The 22,357-nt window shown below is 35.4% G+C and overlaps 1 protein-coding gene across 1 annotated transcript in view; it reads right to left on the bottom strand.

The window, feature by feature from the left end:
- Positions 1-22,357, bottom strand: part of pth2r (parathyroid hormone 2 receptor) — an 84,742-nt gene that overhangs the window by 38,980 nt on the left and 23,405 nt on the right. The window contains exons 4-6 of the mRNA XM_015389587.1: positions 19,184-19,308; positions 14,332-14,429; positions 4,136-4,319 (exon numbers count right to left, since the gene is read on the bottom strand). Of these exons, the coding sequence (XP_015245073.1) occupies positions 4,136-4,319; positions 14,332-14,429; positions 19,184-19,308 (407 nt within the window). The remainder of the gene's footprint in view (positions 1-4,135; positions 4,320-14,331; positions 14,430-19,183; positions 19,309-22,357) is intronic.

Below are 22,357 nucleotides of genomic sequence, written 5' to 3'. Positions count from 1 at the left end.
TCCATCCGTCCATCCATCCATCCGTCCGTCCATCCATCCATCCATCCATCCATCCATCCATCCATCCATCCATCCATCCATCCATCCATCATCCATCCATTTATCCACTCCTCATTCATCCATACATCCATACCTCTATCAGCCTTCCACCTGTCCATCCATCCATCCATCCATCCATCCATCCATCCATCCATCCATTTATCCACTCCTCATTCATCCATACATCCATACCTCTATCAGCCTTCCAACTGTCCATCCATCCATCCATCAATCATCCATCGACACTGCTTATAGAGTTGGATCAAGATTTTCGCAAATATTGACTTTCTCTGCAAATACATTTTTGCCCTGAGAAATTATTAGTGTAATATATTCACCTTCATCAGTTAAAAATGGCTAGATTCTTATTGTGGGACAATTTTTAAATGAAATGCTGCACACCTTCAACCATATGTAACAATAGTAACATACCGAGGTCATCAAAGAATTCCAACTGTCTGTGTTCTGTTTTTTTTTATCCCTACAGAGCAGTGCACAGATCTTAAATCCAAATACCAAACTCCGAGCTGTTTCTCGCTTGTTTTTTATTTACTTTCCCAGATAGAGAATCCTACGCATACAGGGTTTGACAAAGTCTGTTCACAGTCTCATCAAAGGAGGGAGAAAGCTTTTCTAAGTTAGGGACTTTTTTTCTCTTTATATAATGCAAAATTTTTATAGTATAGGAAAGGGAAGAAAAAAAGTTGAGGCTTACTGTCAATAAGCCTATAGCCATGAAAATGATAAAGTTTGACTTCTTTCTACACATCCGCTACAGCTGTGTATTTTGATTTACTATTGTTGATTATTGGCTGACAGTGCAAAAATATTTGCAGCAATTAAAAATAACACTAATTTTTCTCAAGCCTATTATACAAATGATAGATTACAGTAAACTATTCAAGATGCCTTTTTTATGTGAGTGTTTTTAATTAAACATATTGTCACTTTTTCACTTTAACCAACAACTGCCTTTTCTTCACATTTATGGAACCCCTTTTAAACTGGTTTATAAAAAATTTTAATTTTCTATTATAAGGACAAATCTGGTAGACTTGCTTTAAGTGCTATAATCATTTAAAACTTCGCCTCCTAGATTATGTGATTGCATTTAAATTACAGATTACCAGATAATGTCAATAATTGCAATCAGCTTCGATTAACGGTTTGAAATAAACTACTGTAAGTAGCTAGTAATGATCAAACAACATTTAAAAAGGTAGATGAACAAAATTAGAAAGATGGATAAGTAAAAAGTCGGACTTATTTTGCACTACCTTTTATTCTGTCCTGCTTTTTCTCTCTGTGCACTCTGTTGTGAAAGTGCTGCAGAACCCCCCACTTCCCATGGCCATGGCTGCTGTTGTCAACATCTTTGATTTTAAATTATAAAGCTGGGCCTATTTATTTAGTGTTTAGTCCTGTTTCTCTCCTACAAAGAGCAATGGCCTAAACTCCGACTATGAATAACTGTATGATCTCTTTCATCCGTTTTGGCGTGAAAATTCACTTAGAACTTATCCACTTAACTGTATCTTTCCCAGACACAACCACTAATGTTTTTATGGATCTGTTCTTTTATGTTCCTCTTGTACTGCATGTGTGCTTTCATTTCTTTGAACCCCCAGTTGGCCGCTCTGAGCTTTGTTCTGCAGGAGGTTTTCTTTCTGGTAAAAAGTCATTTTGGTCTTTATTTTCGCTGTATTCATGCTAAGTGAGAGAATACTATAGAGTCTACAACACCATAGAAGTGATTGTCTACAGTTGCCACAAGCGTGTCTATTAGGAATGTATCCAATAAGATTAATGACTCATTGAAATCAGCTGGTTTTCCATAGATATAAAACTTTTTACCAATCCAACTGCATGATCTGATTGTATTGTCTCTGTATAAATGGCTTGAGATGAAATGTATTGTGAATTGGCACTATAAAGATAAACTTTAATTGAAGTGCATGGCCATCCCACAGTCCTAAACTATGATATCAGTTATTTCAGCAGGGAAGGGCAAAAACCCTGGCTTGCTAATGTAAGACAATTGTGAAAGGAAACTCAACACTTTTGAGCAAGTTCTACTGAAAATTAAAACTAAAGACTAAACTAAAGACAGTTTAAGAAGTTTTGTACATTATTCACGTATTTAGCTAAAATAAAGTTTATGGTGATAGCACAAAACAGGATAACTTTCGTCTGATTTAATGTCAGAGAGTAAGGGAAAACAGTCCATGTATTTTTATGTGATCTTCAAAGTTAACTACCCTCCTATTAAAGAAAATGATCAATTCAGACTAGTAATTCAAATAACACAAAACTGAAAAAAAGTTATAATAAATACAAATTTACAAAATTAAAATTTGGTCAAATAAAATTTGATTTTGAATTTTTATTCAAATATATTTCTGAAAAAACAAACTGTCCAAGACAAATTAAAGTGCTTTGCTACCATAATTTTCAACAGGACCAGAAATATAACTGAACATTTCCTGAACAGTAAAGGAAACACCAGATTTCAGAGATGGCCTCAAATCGTTTAATAAAACATTATGTGGCCAAATAATGTTTTATACACCTCATCGATTTGCATTGTGAATTGGTTTGAAAACGTTCAAATTTCTCTAAATTAGTGAAAAGCTAATTTGATCACATCCCAAAACCTTCAAGATAAACTTTGGTTTTTAAACACAAAACCCATCTGAAACTGTAAAATGGTTTTCAACCATGTTTCCCCTTCCTCTTTGTACATAGTAGTTTAGTTTAGTTGAGTTTAACTAGGTTTTAGTCAATAATTTTTAACTGAAATATGTTAGACTTAGAGTGAATGATTTTTGTTAATAAACTCATATTTTGAATGGAAGTTGTGTTGAATTTATTCTATGTATGTGCAGAATTATCTGTTTGACCATAATTTAAGCTCGATTCACACTTTTATTTGTTGTTCTAACACACAAAAACAAAATATGACAGTCCAAATAATATCGGATTAAATAAGATATTTGCCACATCTTAAAGTATCACAAAATAGCGTCCCAGCTGGTTGGGCATTGAATATTACAGTTATTCACAACACAACGCTTCAAAATTTGGCATAAATCAAAAATATCTGCACCATACCTGCGACAAGCTAACTGTGACACACTGCTGCGAGAGTATACACAGCCTTTAAAAGTATTACAGACACCACACTGTAGTTTTGAAACTTTATTCCGAGAGACGGGGAGAAAGTCGGGGCTTCCATAGTTTCCACATCATGATTGGATGTGGTTTAAATCAGTGATTCCCAACAGGGTTTACTCATACCCCTAGTGGTCCGCGAGTGCATTGCAAGGGGTACATGAAAATAATTTTTTTCTTAGGTAGTAAAATAAAATAGGGCTTGGATCTGTTCTGCTTTGTGAGGACACAGTTGGAAAATTACGCAAGCTTTTTTTCAACCAAAAAGTCAGTTTTTCTTATATGTTTAGTTCACTTTCAGCTCTGACACAAATTAAAACCAGGCAGAGGAATGGACTGGATTTCTCCACACTTGATCAAAGCAATTTCAGGTGATGAAAACAAAATAAAACAAATGGAGTCAGTCTGACTATAATTTCTGTTCGGTATTTTGTTTCCAATTCCTCAAGTTTAAATGTGATCCTGGGCATCATATTTATGTTGTTTTTTTAGAGAAGGAAATAATAAAATGCCTAAGAATGAAATGCTCATTTTATAATCAGCTATTGTACATTCCAGTCATCAATGCTTTTGACGGAGAGGGGTACTCACGGTAAGACAAAATAACCAAAGGGGTACACAATCAAAGAAGGTTGGGAAACGCTGGTTTAAAATCACGACAAGTATTTTCCCACAGCCGAATTGACCTTTTTTCTGCAACATTTTTCACCCAACTTACTGATGCCAGAGAAAACACTGGTCTTCTATTAGGCCTCTCATTAAAAACGCTCTAAAGTGGTGAAAGGCCATTTTAGCTGATTTAAAACTTTGATTTTTTTTAAACCTAATATTAACTATTTAAAATATTATTAATCTAATTTGAAATGTTAAATAAAAGAACATTTAGAAAAAGAAAAGATATTGCAAAAGACAACATGATACTTACATACTGTGACTTGTCCAGTGATGCAATGCTCACTGATTTCAAGTTATCCAGCAGGGCTGAGTCAAAGTCTTGCAATCCAGCACTTGAATAAACAACTTTGTCCTTTACAAAAATGCTTACAGCCCGTAACATGAAGGAAACAAACAGATGCATGTGGATGTAGTTTCTGGTGCAGTGAAGACGCCTGCAAAGAATACAGGAGGTAAAGAATAGTTAAAAATTGAATCTTTTTTAATATATTTTAAGTGTAAATACACTTTTTTTTTCCAAAACATAAAAACTAAGATGAACAAAATCAAGTATAAAGAAGTAGAAGTTGTATGTTTCTACTCCTTTTAGAAATAATTACAATAATTCAAGTCTATTTAATTCCAATTAACAGTATTTATTTACAGATTATGGTTAATATTTGTTTATAATTCAACTAATATGTACAAAGGAAAAAAATACATAAAGTAGATATCATGATGATTTATTTGACCAGAATCTTGTTTTGCACATTTTTCTGTATTCACCATCTTTGTTCTTTGTTTCAATTAATCATTCATCCATTTATATCCAGATAACATCTGATTATTTTTGGTACAAACACAATCCATTTGAAACTTAACCTCTCCTCACCAAGTTTTCTCTGTCAGAAGACAATCTTTCAAAATTACCCAAAAGGTCATAAATTCTCCTGATACTCCTTCCCGCCCATTTTCTAGGCTAAAACATCATGATCAGCTGTGCCAAAAGCTTTCTTTTAATTAAACAGGTCCTCCAGCAGAGTAGTTTTCTGTCAATGCTGCTGTAAATATAATGTTTTCTGTTAATTTAATTATGAAACATGTTCATGTTTTGATAAAGGTTGAGCATCTGTTTTGTCTGAAATCATACTGGCTGGCAGTTATGATTATCCATGGAGTGATCTAGTCTTTGAATAAACAGCTCTTCAAGTGTTTTAGGAAATGTAATGAAATGTGTCTATAATTAGTCAAGTGGAGTTTATCTGCAGCTTTGTACAGTTATATCATTTTAGTAGATTTGATTTTGCCTGGAAATGAATCTGTTGGGACTAACAAATTACCAAAGAAGGTCAATGGATTTGTGATAATGTCACTGACGGACTTAATTAGCATCATATCAACTCCACTGCAGCCAGCAGGTGTCTTTTTTCTTCTTATGTTTATTAGCTTTATATTATATCTGTGGCTATCAGTCTCAGATATATTGTGCAAATTTTGTAAATTTGTCAACTTTCTTACCCTAATTTTGTTGCAAACTGTCCCATAATACTTGTTTCATACTAGGTATGAATACATATTTAGATTAAAAGAAATAATACGAGGTCTGGAGGGATGAAAACAATGACCATGTACAAATCAAAATGTAAACACATGATCTGACCTTGTTGAATTATTACACCCTTCCACACAGTTGTTAGATCGGACAATGAAACTGAAATCCCTTATGTTTGTTTTTGTTTTGTTTTTTTAAGAAATGTTTAATCACTGCAAAATGCATCGTCTTTTTAAGCCCTAATACAGTAGTTGGTAAAAAGGAATATGTGCGTTCCCGTATGTAAGCCATTGTCTATTATAACTAAGATGGTTTGTAGTTTAAATTCCACTTCAGCCACAACAGAACAAGTAGTTGCTGAACAGCGGAGTTCTTCCAGTTGGAAGCTCTTTGGTAATCCTGCAAATTTCTGCACAGAAGCAGCATAAAGCTGTCCTGAAGAGCATAATTTTAACGAGAGCTACAACACAAGGATGTAACCATCGATTTTTCAATGTGCCATTGAAGGGGTGAGGAAACAGTCAGGGACTTTGTAAGCCCACTTATTATACATATAGGATGTTGCTTTGACACATTGTTGCTCGTGCAGAATTTTTATGACAGAAGGAAGAAGAGCACCTTTACACTCTGCACACTTCCACCCCAGTGGGAAATGTGAAGGTTGTTTTGTTGCTCTCTGTGACAGCAGAAGTGAAGAATCAGGCATTGACAGGTTTATCGTTCTAACCAGTTCCTGCATTGCTGATGCTGCTCTCATTTAACATGAAAGAGCAGAGCCAACTCCAATTCAACGGGTGGCCCACTCATCATTTCAGGTCTGGGGATGACGATGTTTACAAAAAAGGCTTACACATAAGAATGACTTAAACTGATTGCAGTCCTTAATTAGCAATGATGAGCTAATTACTGTTCAGCAATAAGCAGCTGCAATCAGAGGTTCGCATAAACACATTTAGACATGACTATCATATTATATTTGAGTGTTTAATTATCATTTTGGCTTGAATTAAAGAAAGAAAAAACAGTTGGATGCATTTGTTGTGGCTAGTCCAATCCAAACATTTGGATTTTTTTTTATAATAGAGTAAAATATACATAAAGTCACCAACCATTTATTAGGTACATCTTTTTACTATATCTTTTTCCCCCTTCAGATATGCTTTACAAAGATATAGTGTCAGATTTACTCAAATTAGCATTACATCCTGGAACCTCACTTCCTCAAACATGAATGTCCACCAAATGTCAAAAAGCATTGAGGTGAAGTTAAAAGTTTGCATTTACTGTTTCAAAAAGCAAGCATTCAATGCAGCTTTGAAAGCTACTAAACCCATGTAAACCTACAATTCTGTACCAACAAAATTGGTATATGTTTACAACACTCTATTTGAAACACTCTATTCGAACCAAATTTTAAAAAATACTTTACGTGAATTTAGGCAGTGCAGTTCAATTACTTGTTCAGCATCCCCTTTATAGTCTTTTATTAGCTCCTTCTAACTAGAGAAGGCCTGCCCTGTGTTTATCCTCTTTTTATGTCTTCAGTTTCGTTGTCTATAGAGTTCTTTTATTCATTTTCTTTGGGATGGTGAAACTATTTCTTGTGCTACTGCTGCCTATCCATGGTCGTGGGTTGTGTTGCAGTAGTGTAATCTTTCAGTTGTTGGGTTATTCCACTGAATTTCCAGAAACGGGAAAAGTACTGTTATTTCTTGTGTTTCCCCTTGCTTGACCATTAGTTTTGGTAGAATTGGTAGAGCTCCCATAAACCAGCTTAAGATGTCTATACCAAAGCTTTGTGTTTCTGTACTTTATCTATTGAGAATAAATATTCCATGCATTATTTAGATCAGGGGTCTTCAAGGTTTTCCAGGCCAAGGACCCCCAAACTGATGGCCAGATCGAGCGGGGACCCCCTATTTATATACAGTACATTGCATGAAATTGTGTAATATCAAACTGGTCCTATAGTCAGTCTATTTCATATAATGTCATGTAACGATAGTAATTTCTCCCTGGGATTATTAAAGTCTGATTCTGATTCCTTGTTGATGGGACAGGTGTTGTGAATGAAACGGTGCCCAGCTTGAAAGAGCTTTTGTGTGCATTGATGACTGAAAGATATCTTCTGCCTCCATTTATCTGTTTATTACAGTGTGTTGAATTCATGTTAATGTGTATTTAAAGACATTTCAATTAATGGAAAAAAAAATTCCAGGGGGGAATATAAAAAAAAAAGTCTAATCAACCAAAACTTTTGCGACCCCCATGCAGTACCTCTGAGGACCCCCTACGGGTCACGGACCCCCTGTTGAAGACCTCCGATTTAGATAATTTGTTTTCCATTGGAACACCTTTTCTGGTGATATTAATCCTCCTTCTGTGTAAAACAATCCTTACAATTTGCCAATACCACAGATAATCAGCAATAAGCACCATATCTGTAGACAGTCTCTTATATTCCTGTACAATACAAACATTGAGACATAGTGGACAGCTACACTGATCCTCTAGATCGGAGGTCTTCAGCAGAGGGTCCACGGAGGTACTGCATGGGAGTCACGAAAGTTTTGGTTGACTAGATTTTCTTTTTATATTCCCCCCTGCATTTTTTTCCACTAATTGAAATGTCTTTAAATCTACATTAACATGAATTTCACACATTGTAGTAAACAGATAAATGGAGGCAGAAGATGTCTTTCAGTCATCAGTGCACACATTCATTCAAGCTGAACACTATTTCACTCACCACACCTGTCCCATCAATGAGGAATCTAAATCAGAATCAGAAATGCTTTAATAATCCCAGGGCAAAAGTACTTTTATTACATGACTCCACCTGTAATAGAATGGCTATAGGACCAGTTTGATATAATACAATTTTATACAATATATATAATTAGGGGATCCCAGCTCCATCTCGCCATCAGTTCGGGGGTCCTTGGCCTGGGAAACGTTGAATATACTGTTTCATTTCATACTTGAACCTGAGTAAGTCCTTGTGTTGCTCTTAGAACATCTTAACAAGTTGCTTCCATCTCAGGGGAACAGTTTGGGTCCCTGTCTTTGCAAAGTGGTTCCACATCTAAATATTATTTACCTGCTGTACCTCCAGGAGCTCAAGCTAATGATCTTGAAAGAATAAAAGCACACAACAATGAATACTAGAAAATGACAAGATCAAAGATTTGTATGCTATGTTGTTGAGTCAAAAACAGCAGATGTGAGACTTCTGTCAAAAGGCCCCTTGACGGTCCTTTGAAATGGCAGCAGCAGAATTTATGCTCTGTGGTTACCAGGATATACACCTCTAATCACCTTGGCTCCCTTCATGCCTTAAGGTGTGCATGTTATTGTCCGAGGTTCATATATTTAATTTTTTCAAATGAAAACTCAAGGATAATTTATAGAGATGTTGACATTCAAGTCAAAAGGAAGTTTATTATATATGTACTGTATATGCATTTAGCTTTTACTCTAAAAAGGGCTGAATTCTTTCTTACTGAAAATTTGTAATATTTTAATAAAATCTCATTATACAAAAGAATAGTCATGTTTTTCACTGTATGAAAAGTGTCGTCCTTCTCAATTCCTGTCCTTTTTTTCTCAATGCAATTAATTTTGCATGCAAGGCTCAGTTTTTGGGGGTTTTTTTTGGTTGTTTTGTTACTATCAAAAGCACGATAAAAGCTTAGAAAAAGAAAATTTTTATAAATAATACAAAATGTCAGAACATTACATATTTTTTAAACAGTTTAAACAAATTCACAACCTTGCCACTCTTACAGAGAGGCCCAATTTATGTAGTGCACAACTACTAGTTGTCTTGACGACCAATTCTTACATTTAGGATGTTGCTGTGCAAATCCTTCAGTGACCATAAACTCTCTTCCCTGGTTCTCTGTTTACAGCTCTGCCTGCCTGGGCTGTCAGTATAGGATGTGACCATCATAATTTTCTCATACTGTTTTTATTAAGGAAAGAAGCTGAGCTGTGTACAAACTTGGGATATTGATTCTGAGTCTAATTCTGCTTTAAACTCTACATAACTTTTCCATTAGCTGTCAGCAGTGCTCCTAGGTCTTCATGATGCCATTTTTTTATCTGATGTGATCCATCAAAGCCAAGGCCTTCACAGAACTGCTGCATTTAGTAAACTGAGGACAAACTATACGAAGGGTGATTCTATTTAGTAAATATGGTCCTTTGAATTCTGTTTGCCATGGTTGTCATTAAATCAATTATTCAATTAAGGTATTTTGAAAAATTACTATTACATACTATTTGAAAAGTGTAGTTGTGTTGGTGTTCAGCACCAAATTCCCCGAAAAAAAAACACCTTTTCGAGGTGATGATAAATTGGAAAATGGGAAATTATTCTGGTGGTGTTTTCTATACCTTACAAGGCCATTACTGATTTATTTTTTCTGTGCTAGTTTACCTTCTTTAGGAAATCATTTATGTCCTTTTCTACACAAGGAAAAGGTAATTTCTTTGGAATCTAAAGCAGCTGACTCTGAATGTATGCAAGATTAACAAAGTCAAAAACCTCTTTACCATTGCAAGGAAAAAATTTTCAAATTAACCCGCCTGTATAGGGACGGAGTTGTGTGACGACTGGTTTACTCTTCTTGCACTGTTCTGGCTTCAGCCTGCCTGCCATATTATACACCAAAATGTTGTTGTTGTTTTCACTTTAATCTGCTTTTACATTTACGGGTGCTATTTGTGGTTAAGTATTGATCCAAGCGAAGAGGACACTTGACAGTTGTGCATTCTAGCGTCCTAAAATTTGAGCAAATATGTGACATGAAGAACAAAGATATATCGTTTACTGAGGGACCCTTTTACTTGCCATGGTCTTGCACTAACAAAATATTTTTTCTTTTCTGAGCAGGCCATTTATTAGCTTTAAACATCTCTATTCAAAGTGCTTGTGTTCTGTTTTAATGTAGGAGTCTAAGATGTTCAAGGCTTGAGCAGCGGCACTTTCTATATGGGGATCAAAAATGATAAACAACCAAATAAATAAAAACAGACCAATAAACTCCTGCTTAAGGAAAGCTTTAGATGATGTCCATATGTCTGAAGCACATGGATTCTCATAGAGTTGCTGTCTTTATAGGAACTTAGACAGCTGAATAATTTAGTATATGCGGAGAATAATTCACCCATTTTACAGAAATATACAAGATGTAGGGCGGGTGTGTCTATAGTGTGATCCATGTTTTTGAATGCTAGTTAAAGTTAACGATATAAATCAGACAAGCGGAAGTAAATTTTCTTTGTGCGTAAAATTGTGCAACAAATTAAAATAGGAATTCTAACCATTTAAAAAACTTTGAAACATATCTAAGCAAAATTATTGAACAAGGTTATCATTTTATTGCTTTAGTAAGTACTAATATGTAATAGGTTCAGACATGTTTTTGTTCTAGGATTGTATGTATGGTTTAATCATTCATGCACATAAGAGGTTTAGGTCTAAAGTAGGTACTTTTTTACTTTTACCAATTCATTTCCCTGGCTTCCAGTAATATGCACGCCAGATTTAATAGCTGACACAATGTATTTGGTTCCCAACACAATATCATTTCGGTCTGAAACAATTTATCCACTAAATCTAAATTAATATTAATCCATTGTTTTTTTCTTAAATAATAAACTAATTTGGTAAACAATTAATTTATATCTGGACTAGACAAACTCAAAATATATCAGTAGCTGAAAGAGCAACCAACAAAGAGCATTGAAAATGCCATAACTGTACGAACTGTAGACCCATTTGGTATTTATGTCAAACAAAAACAAATCTTTCTATGCTGAAAATTTAAGTTGCATTTCTGACCACCTATGAGTTTACATTTTAAACATTTACAATGCAAGTAAAATGTGCAAAAACACTTTTCTTCTTTTCCTGAGTTGAATCGTGTTTATGGAGGCATGTGAATTTAGCGATAGTGTCTATTAATAGATCAATGGAATAACTGAAAAGAAAAACTGTCAGAATAAAAACTTTCAACACTGTTGAATAGCTGCAGGACAACTATCATTTAGGAACTGAAACCTGGTTTAGTGTGCATGATACTCACACTACATGTCGTACAACGCACTGCAATGATAGGTGCATTTGAGATGAAAAGCGCCTCGTCTGTTTACGGCTGTGCTGATAGGCTGTGTTAAAAGTCTGTTGTGAACTGGTCAATGTACTGTATTGATGAAGAGCCTCACAGTAAGTTGTGTTATATCTACAAATCCAATGTATTAATTGTTTTAATATGCAAAATCAGCAATAAGCCAATTAATGAGGCTATATGTAAAAACACAAAGGTATTGAACAATAAGGCAAGACTGAGCCAACTGGTTCAATAAGGCAACTTCGAGTCTTGCCGATAAGGCAAGACTCAAAGTTGCATATATTTTTTATTTGTGAATTGTTTTTCATGTTATTTATATAAGTGCTATATTCCTCACAAGAAACATCCTCCATTGAAAATGGTCGTGAGGCCAATTATAAACAAATACTTGGAAATATGCTACTGAGTAATTGTTCAAGTTGTAGGAAAGTACGCATATTTAAAATAAAAAAAACAGACAATTTGAAAGGGTTGGGTGGATATGTAGGGGTTGTTTTATTTACACACCTAATCAACAGTCCGTTACCCAGTGACAGGAGGGCGTTTTGCCATCATTCACCATGCATTGCAGCCACCACCATGGACGTAATTTTGGGAGGGAATAGGGGGACATGTTCTCTTCACTTTTTTAAAAACTTTGTTTTGCTCCCCTGCACATTTTACGGTCCAAAAACAAACTTGTACAACAGTACACACACATTTGTTAAGCACTAAGACCAAGCGGAAAACCAAGCTCAAGTTGAAGCCCGCTCACCTGAGTTTAGACCACCTACAAGCTCCTGACTGGCCGACCATCACTGAATCGGGTCAGTGATTGGATGGTTAAACACCCTGAAGTTATATTAAAAAATTCTTGTTTCCCCCCCAATTTCTGAAATCAAAATTTGTCCATGGCCACCACTGTTGGTTTGATCAAGGGTAGTGGCTGATCTTGTTCTGATCTATTGAGGTATTGGTTGCTCACGTATTCCAGACATGAGATGCAGACTGGAGCAAGTCTAGCCAGCGTACACCGTGCACAGACCAACACCAAACAGATCTACGCAGGTCTAGCTCAACTGAAACGCACCTAGTATTTGTGGAACGGATACAGACGAAATACTTACTGACCTTTTTTTATTGCCAAAAAAAAAAAGAAAAGTCAAGTCACCCCGACTGTGTTTCCACATCATTATTTAGCAGATAAGACATGTATACATTTGCTTTTTTGAACTGCAGATAAAGAAAAATCCTCCATCTGTTAATTTAGGAGTTTTTTTGACATGAAGAAAACCTACAAATATACAGTTAAATCTTGATTTACTTCAATCCAGTTTATCTTTATAGCGCCAATTCAGAACATGTCATTTCAAAGCACTTCACAGCTACAATTCCATCAAGTCATACAGTCAGATTGGCTCCAGGGATTCTATATAAGGAAAACCAGCTGATTGTATCGACCAATTAACTTAAACAACTGATCTGCTTAATCACTGAACAAATGGCTCAAACACATGTTTAAATTATTGTAATGAAATATGTCCTGGAATACATGTTTAACTATTATTTTAATAATATGTTGACAATTTCTTTAAACAATCTATTAAAAAAAACACACAACAAAAGGTTCTTAAATGAGATCCTTTACAGAATTTTAATTGAGTAAAGCTACTGTAAATTATGCAACTGATGGAGTTTTAGATAAAAGGAATTTAAAGTTAAAAGAGTTTTTTGTAAATGCGGATGCATGTATTTTTTTGTACAATTTTTGCCTGTATTACTTCTTTTAGGGGTTTTTTTCTAAGCTAATATCCTGTTTTAGGGGTAAGTATTTTCCAGCTATTGATTATTTCATTACTGAATTAGCTGACAGTAAATTATTTATTCCATTCCCAACTATATATATTTTATTTCTCCAGTTGTGGTGCTAACTCTTTTCAAAAGGCCGATTTAATATTGCCGGAAGACATTGTTTTATAACCATACTTAATCCCGTCGTGCTACACAGCTTTGTCCTTGGGATTGCTTGAAGAGCTCCTTGATTTCTACAGCTTGCTTGAAGCTTTGGAAGACTCCATTGAAGTTTAAAATCAAGAGTTTTTTTTTTATGAAGGAATTAAAGGTTTACATTGGGAAAAGTGGAATCATTAAAATTTGAAATGTATACTGGACTCGGTCAGGATGTTTAAGAAGAAAATGATCAACACTACATAGAGGACAAGTATGAATTTAGGAATACACGGCACTTTGATCCAATCCAGCGGTCTCACTTCCCACCCTTGTGGCATCGTTCAAATACTCCACCTTTGGAGACGATTTTAAAATTGATGGAGGACTTCTCACTGGATTTTAAAGCAAGGTTACAGTACATTTATGTGCTAAGAACAAGTGGGGCACACGGTTAAAAAAAAAAGAACTGACAGTTTCAAATCCCAAAAGGTTTCAAATGTCAGGCAATTTATTAATTTTTTTCACCTGCTTTTATTTCAACCAGTTGGCTCACACATCTAAGAGCTTTGAGTAAACCCACATCTTTTTTCTGTCTGTTTTCAACAGCTTTTCAAAGCTGTTGGCCATTTTTTTTGTGAAGAGCTTTTTTGCAATACGTGATTGTATCCAAAGTCCTCAAACTGGCTATTTTTCACAAATATCTGTATCCAAAGTTACTGTATATAGTCTGTGCGACAAACTAGATTTCTTATTACAACAAAACTAAGATTGTATGCATCCAATAGCATTTTTGAGATTAACATACTTCTTTTGCACACAAAAAAATATGAACAACAAGTCTTCTCTTACCTGAAGTATCCAATGATCACGATGGCCACTAGCAGAGAGCTGAAGGACACAGCATAGCCGGTGGTATACATGACATACAGCCGTTCAAAGAAGTCTTGCTGTGAAAATACAGAAAAGCATGTGCTTTTTACACCACTCTTATAGAAAACAAACAAGCATGTCTCACAGGACCCTGTCTAGACATCTTAAACAAAGATCAGCAAGTTCACAAAAAACAAAATATTTTAGGAGTGGAGAAAAGTCCTAATATAAAGCTCCCAATGCAACAAAAACATTTTTTGTCTGAGATATAAAATAACCTTTTCTTTTATACCACCACACAGTCTACAAAAATCTGAAACATGTTGTTGAATGCAAATCACAAGAAGGCTTCAGCTCTCCCTTAAGATGTTTATTAATATTCCCTGAGCAGATTACGTCCTCTATACTCTGGGGTTGCTGGTGGTGCTTCCTGAATTTACAAGAGGTGATCCGGATCATTTATTTTTAAATGCATTTATGAAGCTTATATTTCTAAGAAACAAAAAAATGATGAAAAAATTAAAGTGGTAATGTTTCAACAGTAAAAGCAAGCTCTCATCAGTTGTAGAAAAATTTATTTGAAGTTCAAGTGCCAAATCAGCAGAGAAGTCAGGCATTAAAACAAAATGGATGAGAGCACAGACCTCAAGTCACACCATCTGATGATGACATTTAAGGCACAAAGCCTTAAAATTGCTCACTGACTCACAAAGCTCTACACCTACATAAAAGCTTAGATGTTCACAAAATATCAAGACCTATTTTACTTTTACAGGCTTTATTGGGTTATAATTTGATTTTTCTGATTAGAGAATTGTATTTCTCCAGTCAATCAAACCAAATGTGAAACCATTAAAACACACATTAGAAGTCAGAGAGTTCACATTTAATGCTCATTTAAACTTAACTAGTAACTAACTGTGGAAATTACAAATTATAAATAATTTAAATTGGGAAAAACTGGGAAATCTGACTACTTACTAAATCTAAATAAAGGAGCTGTGTATTCTACAAGTTTTCAAAATGAAATTGAATGAGGCTTTTACCCTGACTGAGTAACAGGCAGTGAAAACCGGGTTTTCAAACACATTTACATTCTTATTGGCATATATGCATGAGAAACCTTTTTAATGTAGGTCCTGAAGTCAGTAGAAAAGTATTTTGATAGATACAGGATTGTTCTCTTTTTAAGGTGTGCGAGCTCTCAACTCTTAATTTTTATCCTTAAATACTGAGTCCCAAGTTTCAGCCAAAGAAATTCAAATCAGAGTTTAATCTAAAGTCAAGACAAGTAACTGTCAAGTCAAGTTTTAGGTCTGAAACGTCAGATTTTAAATATTGTTAGGCTAATTATCATTGATGATGTGTGAGTTTATTACACCTTGGTATTGGCTGCCTGTTGCTTGTCAGAACCGGTTTTCCACAATAGTTAATCTGATTAATTAAGTCGTTCCTCTCACACATCATCAAAGATAATAATCCTAACAGTATTTTTAAGTATTTATTTAAAAAAAAGCTTTAAACTTACAAAAGTTATATTCTCAATTTAATTAACTGACCATGTGTGCTTTTAAAAATCTGTATTTAAATACACACATTCTGAAAACAGTGCAAATGATAATTAGATACTTAAGATCAAGTCAACTGCAGGCTACAGACAGACTACAATGTCAGACAAGGTTGGATGCTGTCTGTTATTCTGTTATTGTATTAGGTAACATACTGTATTGCATTTTGGTTTGAGTACTTTGAAGTACTGAAAAAAATTGTTGTGTGTGTGTGTGGGGGGGGGTGTCCCCCAGCCAACCAAAGAGACTGCCTACCTTCGCACTGAACACCTACACTCCTGCCAGCAGAGTGAGAGTGCAATAACTTTGAGGCAGGAAGAATGGCTTGTCTGTCAAGACAAACTTCCATAAAACATGACCATAAAACATAGCATCCTTGTTGCCCCACTGCATATCATTGCTAAGACGGCTGAAGGTGGCTCAGCACAATGTGTCACTGGGCATATTTTCCATATTAGGACTGAGTAGCCACACGCCATACAGCCAGTGTTGCAGCAGCTGCTATAAATATGGTAAGTACAGCTGATGACACCACTGTCCAGCCAGCTCAGATTAGTGAGTTTTCATGTTATGGAAGGTTTGTGGACCTCGACCCTCAGTTCCAGTCTCTCTGTGGATAAGCCAGTACCAGGGGTTCTATAAATAGTATAATGAGAAGAAATCATGCATTTAAAACATCTAACATCTGATTCTTTTGCCGATCGCTATGAGCAGAAATCTTAGAAAGTAACAGTTAGTTTTTAGACTCAAACTTAATGTTATAATTAAAGTTATAGTAGTTAACACCTACACTTTATTCTCGTCTTTTCAGCCTATTTAACCCAAAATGTATTTTTTCCTTGAAGTTAGGATAATTTAAATGTTACATATTAACTGTGGCAAATATCCAATTAGGAGGGGAGTGCTTCATCACAGTGCAGATCCTGTTCCACTTGAAGCTCTGTACGCCAATCTCTGTGAGGGAGAAAATGAGGAATGATCTTGTCGCTGTGACATTGCAGTAAAGGGGGTGTGGATTGGTTGATTGAGATGCTCCGTAAGATCCTTTTGACTGCAGCCAGAGAAGTGATAAGCTGTTATAAATCTAAAGTGTATTATATCAAATTACAACAGATGGCCACTTGCCCTCCAAATTCTCAAGGATGACAAATTAACATAAGTCTTCATTGGTCACCTGAGAGGGATAAATGGCTCCTGCTGCTACATGCCTCACTCATGTGTGGCCACCTTGGTGTTAAACCACCATTATCTTAGCACTGAGCTTTTGTGTCATGTACAGTCAGGGAACTCTTACACCCCTTCAGGTGATGAGGAGCACACCATGTTCCAGAGACCATTAAAATACCTGCTAATTGTCTATGTTCCGATGTGAAGGTGATCCTAGATCTGTTTTGCTGTGAATGAAACTAAAGTAAATCACCGAAACAAATAAAAAAAAAAACAATCACATATTAAAATTATGATTTATAACCTTATTTCCCATGAAGTACCTCTGGATTATTCATTCTTATCATTTCTGAGGATTGTCATCTTAAATGTATGTCTATATTTGTTATAAAATTAACACAGGTTCGATGTTTGAGTCCACCTGTTTAATAACCATCATACCTTTATTTAAGCTATAGGTTCTACAGAGAGACAGAAACATTAAAGAAATACATACATTTCTATTTGGCAAAGTTTGGAATCGTTTCAGTGATGGTCAGTTAACCAAATATGCCCAAAGCTTTGGTGGCTATCCAACAGTTTTTTTCTGGACAGGTCATATATTATATTCTGGAAAAGAACAAACAAAAAAGGAACATTTTCCCTCAACAAACAGTTCCGGCCTACAAGAAGCAATGGACAAAAATCTAAGCAGGATATAGATAGATTATGTGTTTAACCAAAGAGTGGCATAGCCAGCTGGTCACTGATTCAAACCCCAGCTCAGCCAGTCTCAGTCATTATGTACTTGGGGGGCAAAACCCTTCACCTCCATTGCCTGCTGATGGTTGTCAGAGGGCCTGGCTGCACAGCTGTAGCTACACTCGTATTAGAGTATGAATGGGTGTGAATGACTAAATGTAGCGAAAAGTGTTTTGGTTGTCCTTAGACTTGATGAAGTGCTACACAAATACAAACAATTTACCATTTATTTTCAAATTCCAAGTGAACACAGTAGTTAAAAAGAGAAGTTGCGACCAATTATAAGATGTATGCCTTTAACACAAGCACTGTTCTGTTAGATAGAATTCAACACACGTGCTAATCTATAAACAGGCAACTGTTTTCCACAACATTTGGATTTAAAGTTTCAAAAGGTGCATGATAATGGTAGGATGTTATTTACTGCTTGTGAAGCAGTGGTAGTTACCAGATTATCAGTCCACAGGGCTGTATTTCAGATTTCCCAGAAACTCCTGCTCCAGTTCATCACAGATCATCAAGGTTTGATGAATAAACAAGCCATGATGCCTGTTTACTGGTGTCTTTGTGATTATGTCTTTTGCCTCATCAGTTTTGATTAGAGCATAATTTTCATATGCTTCTGAGAACAATTGATTTGTTTCTTTCATACTAGGTACTTAATTTCAGAGAGAGAAAGAAGCATTTGTATGGATTATTTTCTCCTAAAAGAGAATACAAGGGAAACATAAAAGTGAGGATTTACATCTAAACTCTGAACTTATTTGCTATCTGTGGTGAAGGATTGAAAGATTTTAACTCAGAGATGAGTAAAAACAGTTCACTGTATCAAGAAAGAAAGATTTTTGCGTCAGTCTGAGAATGGGGATAAACACACACAACAAGAATTGCTGGAACGGGAATCGAGACAGAACCCAGCTCTACTTTTTTTCAGAGTATGCAGCAATTAAGCAGCAATTTGATGGGTCTGAAGAGAGATGCAGTTTCAAACTAAAACACAATACACCTTTGGGGAAAATAAAATAAAATATCTGAATTCCAGAGGAGATTCCACGTAATTTCGGCCCCAGGCAATCCCCAGATGAACCTATCCGAGAACATATATTACACAACACATCCGCCATATAAAAAAACAGCCCATAGTGCCACTACGCAGAGCCTCTATGCAGTCAGAATGACATGGCAAAAAATCACATCAGAGCTGGAAAAAAATTGAACGCAGCCTTCTTTAGGCTACCACATGGTTCCTTCACACACAACTTTTAATTTGTGTTTCATACTAAATATAAATAAGATTTAGTGTAACAGCATAAACAGAAATCCTTTCTTTGTTTATATTTCATAGTAATACTTACTCTTGCTTCCTCATCACTAAGGGGATGAAGGAACCGTAGACACTCTGAGTAGTTGGTCCATGTTTTGTTCCACTGCTCCACAAACACCCAGGATCCATTGGCATCACACTTCCTGTAAGCCTGACCTGAAAACATAGACTTAACTTATTTCATCACCAAAATAACTTCTACAATAAAAAATTATATAAAAGATATAGACATTATGTAAGATTTGGGTTCAAATGAAAATTAATATATGGTAGTAAAAAAAACATATATATTTCTAAAGCAAACTTTAAGAATTTTCAAATTTTTTTTTACTTTTGTTTAGTGAATATTAATGATCAAAACATGTTTAAATATTTATATATGACATTTATATCCATAGGCCACCAAAGTAGTGAAATGCTTTTCTTTATACAAAATAAATTTTTATTTAGCTCAGAAAAACAAAAACCTAATGGCTATAATATTCATCTTAGAACATACTGTGGTAAATCAGAAATAATAAAGACCATTTACTATACTGTGAGTGGAAACCACTGTATATGGAAACCACTTCATAAATTTGGATTAATAAAATTATAGATTTTTTTTTCTTTATTGCAACTAGAGCAATAAAGCAGCAGAAACCAGTTGATTTGTTTCAGAAGGTGCATAATGGCATTGTCAACTTCAGCTCCACATTATACCATTTGAAGTGTTTTTTTCCTCTGTCAAAAGATCTAACTGATAAAACTTAGCCCTGATGATGTTGCCAGATCTCAAACTCCAGTTAAAGTTGACTGCTTCAGGGTTAGGAGTTAGAAAATTTAAATCAGAAAGGGTAAAATCACCAATTAAATTATACTTTGTTTCAATGTCTAAAATTCTGTTAGTTAAAGTTGAAAGAGCTCCTCTTTTACTTGGATACACAGGGATATACATCAGGAGATCATCTGCATAGCAGTAGAATGGTTACATTGTTTCTGGCTATAATACATCTCAGTGACAGCATATAAAGAGAGAACAATAATACACCCATGATGGAGCCTTAATGCACTGTGCAAAACAGAGGCAATCGTGGAGGGTAGATCACAGACCTTTACAGAAGGACCTCTAAATGACCAGTGTTAACAGAATCAAACTGTTTCAGTGCAGTTTCCTGAATATTGTACCAACGGACTAAGGTGAGACAGAAAAATTTGAAACACCCACTATATAAAATGAAGAGGTTAAGTTCAGCAACACAAAGACAGCAGGGCAACGTCATTTTTTACTTTTAACAGTACATACTCAGTGCATTGCCTAAACCTAAAGCCAGATTTAAATTACTTAAGGACAGAGTTGCTCTAGAAGAAAGTTTGTATTTGTTTTAAAACAAATTTCTCAAGGCACTTGTAAATAAACAGCAAAAAATACAAAACAGGTCTGAAGCTAAACAAATAATTAGTATCAAGATGTGTTTTTTTTAACGAAGGGGTCTCACAACAGCATGCTGAATAGAATCAGGGACACCTCCTGAGCTGAGACAGGTGTTTATTAAAATAAGGAGGAAAAGTCAAACAGTGTGAAAAACCCCTTTCAGCAGTTTAGTAGGTACAGTAAGATGACCAAAGATCAGCTTGTCTCTTTCATATGCTTAACAATGTCAGATACTCCTTTTTTTTTACTTTGGTTACTTGTAAACAAATTATACTTTTATGTAAATTAATTACATTTCATTAGTTTCCAAAACCTAAAAAAGATGAAAGAACTGACTTGAGTTTGTGTGTTTATTTTTTCAATTAATGATAGCATAAATAGGAAAAGTCAATTCATGGAGGGACAGGATGTAAAACAACATAAGTTCTCCACTTGGCGGCTGATTGGGGTCAGGCGGCAACGGTGTATGAATACAGTAGAAAATCAGAGTTCCTTATTTTTAACATCATCGTATCACATTTTTTCAGCAGAGTTACATTAATTACCTCATCGCTATTCGTCTTTCACAAAGCCACTGGAAACAGAAATGTAGTTAAACCTAACTGCAGATGACTGGGAGATCAGGATTTTACCATTCTATGCGCTGGGCCTCATGGGAAAACTGGTCTTCCTTGACGCAAAAAATAATACAGCTTTTGTCCAGTGTGGAGGGGGCCAAAACTGATCAAAACTGAAAGTTCTTTAGAGCAGCTTTAACTATCTATATTTAGGTAACTTCTAGTGCTTTTCTTTACATCTTATCCATATCCAATAAACCATTATTTGCATATCACTGTGGTAAAAAATAAAACAATAACCCTACACACACAGTAAAGTCACTGTTTTGCTCACATATTGACTCATCACTTATGGGTGTAAACCATCTAAGATTCCTAGATGGCCATTTTTGCCACATGAACCAAACTTTTAAAAATAAAACAGATTATAATCTAAGGGCCGGATCTATCAAAGGTTTGTGTGTATAAAAACGTGAGCTATTTCACTGCGCACGCTAAAAAATGTACAAACTGATCTATCAACAGCTTGCTAAAAGGATTTGGTCTTTAAAACGTGCTAAATAGCGCCTCTTATCCATTTAGAACTTTTTCTGCAATGCATATGCAATATGGGGCATTTACACGCAAAAGTGCGTCTTGTGGGAGGAGAACATGTAAATATATTAATTTAGCACTCGCAAAGTGATGTATCAAATCTGAACACAATTTTGCTAACGGTATCTGACTCTTTATTTAACACGTTTCAAAAGAAGGTGCAAATGGTCTGTATGCGTAATTGAAATGAAGCAAGGAAACACAGAGAACACATTTTTTCACTCCGTATGAATATTTTTGGAATGAACGAGGAAAGGATCATCAAAACATCGTTTATCCAGCATTGACATTTTGGAGCTGTTGGGGGAACTCCAAATGGATTTGGAGCCAGCCACAAGGAGGATCCACGCAATACTAGATATCACAAAACTCCTTGCAACATTGCACTTTTTTGCATCTGGGATCTCCCAATCTCGTTTTTCAGAAGTGCTGTCCGACGTTCTAAATGCCATGTCGCCCTGACGCCCTACCGGAGAAGCCCGACCTCCCCCTTGCGCCTGTGGAGCAACATGCCAATGCTGCGGGGATGCGCGCAGTCATCTTATCCACAGTCACTTCTTGTGAGCCATTTGGTATGTGCATTTTTCTACAGGCCAATACAAAACACCTGTTTTTTTTTTGTTTGTTTTTTTTGTTTTTT

This window comes from Cyprinodon variegatus, unplaced genomic scaffold (assembly GCF_000732505.1).
Source record: "Cyprinodon variegatus isolate N-32 unplaced genomic scaffold, C_variegatus-1.0 Scaffold466, whole genome shotgun sequence".
Classification (NCBI taxonomy): Eukaryota; Metazoa; Chordata; class Actinopteri; order Cyprinodontiformes; family Cyprinodontidae; genus Cyprinodon; species Cyprinodon variegatus.
The sequence above is the reverse complement of the archived record's forward strand: the minus strand, read 5'-3'. Positions and strand labels throughout refer to the sequence as shown.